Here is a 4,924-nt window from a genome sequence, read left to right as displayed (position 1 = left end):
AGTAGTGTTGTGGAGGTATGGAAACAAAAAATTTCTCCTTGAATAGTACTAATATTTTCTTGGCAATCAAACCATGGGTAAATAATGAAACTAATATTATTCACGTCATTTGTCCATTGAATGGGGCATTGATACTGATGTGCAGAGAGCATCGAGGTGGACAAGCAAGTCCATGAATTGATGATGGGGGAGAGAGAAAATAACATGAGACAAACAATCATTGCAATGAAAAAAGAAGACTTCGTAGTTCTTCATGCATCAACTTGGACTAAGTGATTAAGGAGGGGCTGCTAAAAATATATTAACTTGGTTTATTTTATTTTCAATTATGTATAATGGTGATTGGTGAAGCAATGTTTCAAGAAGATTTGATTATTTTTTTCCTGTAGCACTGTGAATATTACATATTTCTCCAAATGAATTTTGATTTGAAGCTGGCACTCTTGTTATTTCAGGCCACTAGAAATCTAGTGAATGTAAGCCTGCTATTGAGATTTGACAATCTATTTAAAGTTTTGCTGCATTATAAGCTGTGCCCCTTCAACTAGCCTCTTTACCACTTCACCAGCAGGCAGAATTTCCTTGATGAGACCAACACCTTGGCCAGCATACATCACCATGCTCTCAAGATCTCCAGTAGTTGTCTTGTTTGGGACGGTACCTGCAAAACGCCGTATCTCTTTATCCTGTTGCATGCCAAAAGTATAGTTAAACTCAAAGGTTGTAGAGTACATTACATTTGCATATATATATATATAAGGATGCTAGGCATTATTACTGAAACCATACCACGCCATTAATTGTTGAATGGCCAATGACAGGCTTGTTGGCTTCACTTTCATGTGGCGGAAGGGATCTCCATTCCTTATAGAAAGGTGTCTGCAAGACACGCTGAGGGGCGCCAGGCCATCTTGCCCTCCCAAATACATCCGTGTACGCAGTTTCATCAAGTTCAAGTAACTTCCTTTTGTATGTAGGATGAGCATTGCTTTCCTCAGTAGCCAAAAACCTGCAAACAAGAATCTTGGCATGAAAAACATATACGAAAAGGTGTAATAGTTCCAGAAAAAATGTCGAATATAAATTGAGATTATTAGGTTGGACATGGTGATGATGTTGGGGGAACTGTGTACATCTGTTCACAACCAAGTGAATACAATTATAGTCTCATGAGGAATAAACTGTGCAATTTATTAGCCTGATGAGAGGCTTCTACGGAGGCAACAACTATTCTTAAGTTGAACACAAAAACTGCATATGCTAAGAAATTACTGCAACAATATGAGAACAATTTCCTCAAATATGATTAATGTAAAAGTAATATTTCAAAACCTAGTGCCTAGACAGACGCCTTGAGCACCAAGTGCTAGAGCAGCAACATAACCCCGAGCATCCACAATTCCTCCAGCTGCAATAACTGGTATCTCTCGGTCACCAACAAGATCAACCACTCTGGGCACCAATGTAATTAGACCATCCTGCAAATAAATGCAGGGAAAGCAATATCTGAGTGGCAAAATGGAAAGTAGTCTGTAATGCACAATCGAAAAAAATATGATTAGCTATCATTCGCATCAACTGCTAAAGATCAACAAAGCAATGATAAATAATAAAAAGATGATCTTCTTCAAAGGTTGTGAGAACATTACATATATAAGTGACGGTCTTCCCCTGACAACAACCAAGGACATGAAGCAGTAAATACTGAAAAGACCGAACCAGCCTCATTTCAAAAATATTTGGAATTATACACTCATAATTTCTCAGAGAAAAGCATTAATGGTGAAATTTTGCTTTTTAATCATCACTTTCTCAGATTAAGGCCTTTCCTGATTTTTATACAGTACAAAACACAAGCATAATGACCCAAAAATCGCCAGGTATAAGATTGAACCTAAGAGGCAGGATACTAAACAGATCGTGAAGGTTTTGTGGAAAAGTGTCTCAGGGAAAAAACAATGTATTGCCTTCTTATTTAACACCTACAACTGCATAGGCTCTATATTGCATGTTTGTTTTTCAGTTGCAAACAAACATTTGGAGCAAAATGAAATTTGCAAAAGCATCTGGACCCTTCGTTTTACAAAATTGAATTTGTAGACCATTAGATTTACTTCGGAATTCGTGCACCGCATTTTGAACTGAAATCCAAACATGCCCTATATTTAAGTGCATGTTTGGTCTTTAGGAGAAAAAATACTTTTGAGATAAAAGTAATTTTACAAAAGGATAAGGACCCCTGCTTTTGCTTTCATTTTGCTTTTATCCATTGGATTTGCATTGGAACGCACGTACAACATTTCTAACTTCAATCCAAACATATACTATGTAAAACTTGTCCCACTTGAATTTTGCATATCAAACACAGATATGGCAGACACTGAGACACCAATTTTGTAGTCAATTGTGACTGTAGGCCATGTGTATGGCATTAGCCACTTTACTCACGCTAAAAATTGTAAGAGCAGTTGGAAAGTAATAAACTTTATCAGCTTTCTTTTCTACCATCTTATGCCTGAACAGAAAATTAACAATTATTCTTACTTATCACACCAAGACACACACGCTACATATATACATACACATCAAAATTATGAGAAACATGCACACCTGACCAATGACATGACCACCGGCTTCAAGTCCTTGTACAATTATTCCATCGGCACCTGCTTCAATTGCCTGCTTCGCACCTTCAATATTCCCAACCTGTAATAGGATTACAAATACAAGTAACAGGTTAGATACCAATGACACAGTAAAATGAAAATAACATATCCGTATGCAACAGTAACCTACAATTAGCTTTCAAGATGCATCATCAAAGGGCCAGCGTATCACACTTAAGTCAAACTACCTACCCACTAGAATCATCCAACTGCTATTTTGAAAGCAACTTTAATAAGGAAGAAGGACCATGAATTCCGAAGTCTGCAATGATAGACTTTTGATCTGAACTTAGTATATCAAGAAAAAAGAGTATCTTGGAACAAATTTCGTCTTTAATAATCATTAATTTGAAAGTAAGACAGGCTAAATCTAGTTTTGACTATACATCAGACTAATATGAAAACGGAATCATTAATATGCAGAGCAAACAAAAGGAACACCAAAATTCAAATATTAATGTCTCGTTGAATGTGTGTATTTTTTTTATCTGTAAGAATCGAAGACACTACCGGGAAGTTTACAATACTCACGCAACATACTCAACCAATTGAGTTAAATCCCTCGGTTGTTGAATTTGCGTATAGTTAGTAACCTAGAACTATTAATAAAATAAATAAATGGGCAGAAAACTCACTTGAGGAACAACTTTGATCCCAGCGGAATGAGCCTTATTCACCAATTCCCTTGTACAATCACCCCAATAAACTTGCAAGACTGCAACTTTTTCTTCCAAAATGACATTCAAATTCTCCTCAAAAGGAAAAGCTAGAACGACGCCAACCCCGAAGGGTTTATCAGTTAAGGTCCTAGTCGTCTTTATGAGTTCCCTCAAGTAATCCGGCGATTCCTGTCAGAAGAAAATGAAATGAAGAACACAAGGCAGGCAAAGGCAATGATAAGCAACATAAGTAGTGAAACATTAGGAGATATAAGATTCATAGGGTTGGTTAAGAAAGAAAAGGTGACGGATTCAATCCCTCCTAACAAAAACTAGCAAACTAACCATTGATAAAAAAAATAAAATGTAATAGTGAAGCATTAGCATTACCCAATCAGGGGCCCTAAGAAGTCCAAGAGCACCAGCATTGGCAACTGCAGCAACAAGTGGGGGAGCAGAGATATCAGGGCCTAATGGGGCCTGAACTATACCATATTCAAAACCCAGTATCCCTCTCCAACCCATCTTCAATTCCTCTGCGATAATTTGATCAATCTTTCTTTCGCTTCCTTTAACAATTAATTAGTGGTGGATCTGACAAGGGACCCTGCTTGCGTGAGGCTTTATACACTAGAACACCAACAACAAAAACACGTGCCTTCTCTATGTTTCTTCGCTAGTCTCCATCAACTCAAACGTAAGCGAACACGTCGTACGTTGTTGTTCTGTAGAAGCCAGTGACAAGTATCATAGTTGAACTTTTTTGACTTGGCATTGTTCAAATTAATTTATTTTTAAGTTTAAATATTTTTTCTACTTAAGTTAGTGTTTTTTATTATTATTCTATGAGTTTATTTTTTTTAATTTTAATCTCTATATTATAATCATCGTAAGTTCACACATGGATCAAAATTTAAAAAAACATAAACTTGTAAATAAAATATTTTCTAAAGATGAAAATTAAAAAAAAAACTTATAGACTAAAATTTAAAAAAATTACAATCTTCCAAAAGAAAAAAAAAACATATTTAAGTTTTTATTTTATCAAGCATATGACACCGCACTTAAACAAAAGAGCATATGATGTAGGAGTGTCATAATTTCTTTAAAAATTTACAGCAACAAACTCAGTTAGCCTGTGTAATTGCTTCCATTCAAATATTTAAATTTTAAATATGTGAGATTTAAACTAATTTTATTTCATTCTAACAAGTTTATATTATAATTTTGTTTCGTTTTACACAATAAATTAGATTGGAATTTTTATTTCGTTAAAATTAATTATTCCTTTTATTCCTCATACAATAGACCAAAATGATTCTAATAACTCCCTCTAATTGACATTTCTTTGAAGTATTTATCAAAAAGAAAAAGGAAATCTTACCTTAAAGAAGAGAATCAAATGAAACTCAATCACATTCAATACTACGTATAGAGAAATGAAATATGGTAGTCAATGACAAAGTCGAGTGGTCAAAAGGCCCACTCATTATTATTTGGAACTTATACAGGTAATGAAGAAAAGTGGTTGAAGCTGTGTTCCAATCATGGTATTATGTTACTGTAAAAAAAAATCATGGGACTATGTTAGTGTTTAGT

The 4,924-nt window shown here is 35.0% G+C and overlaps 1 protein-coding gene across 1 annotated transcript; it reads right to left on the bottom strand.

The window, feature by feature from the left end:
• Positions 1-297: 297 nt before the first annotated feature.
• Positions 298-4,045, bottom strand: LOC100785537 (probable nitronate monooxygenase). Its single transcript, XM_003531495.5, has 6 exons — positions 3,716-4,045; positions 3,302-3,514; positions 2,611-2,706; positions 1,333-1,478; positions 790-1,009; positions 298-686 (listed from the first exon to the last, which is right to left on the bottom strand). The coding sequence occupies exons 1-6, from the start codon at positions 3,848-3,850 to the stop codon at positions 504-506; spliced, it is 993 nt and encodes a 330-aa protein (XP_003531543.1). The 5' UTR covers positions 3,851-4,045; the 3' UTR covers positions 298-503.
• Between the last annotated feature and the right edge of the window lie 879 nt (positions 4,046-4,924).

This window comes from Glycine max, chromosome 8 (assembly GCF_000004515.6).
Source record: "Glycine max cultivar Williams 82 chromosome 8, Glycine_max_v4.0, whole genome shotgun sequence".
NCBI lineage: Eukaryota > Viridiplantae > Streptophyta > Magnoliopsida > Fabales > Fabaceae > Glycine > Glycine max.
This window is presented reverse-complemented; position numbering and strand designations above follow the sequence as displayed.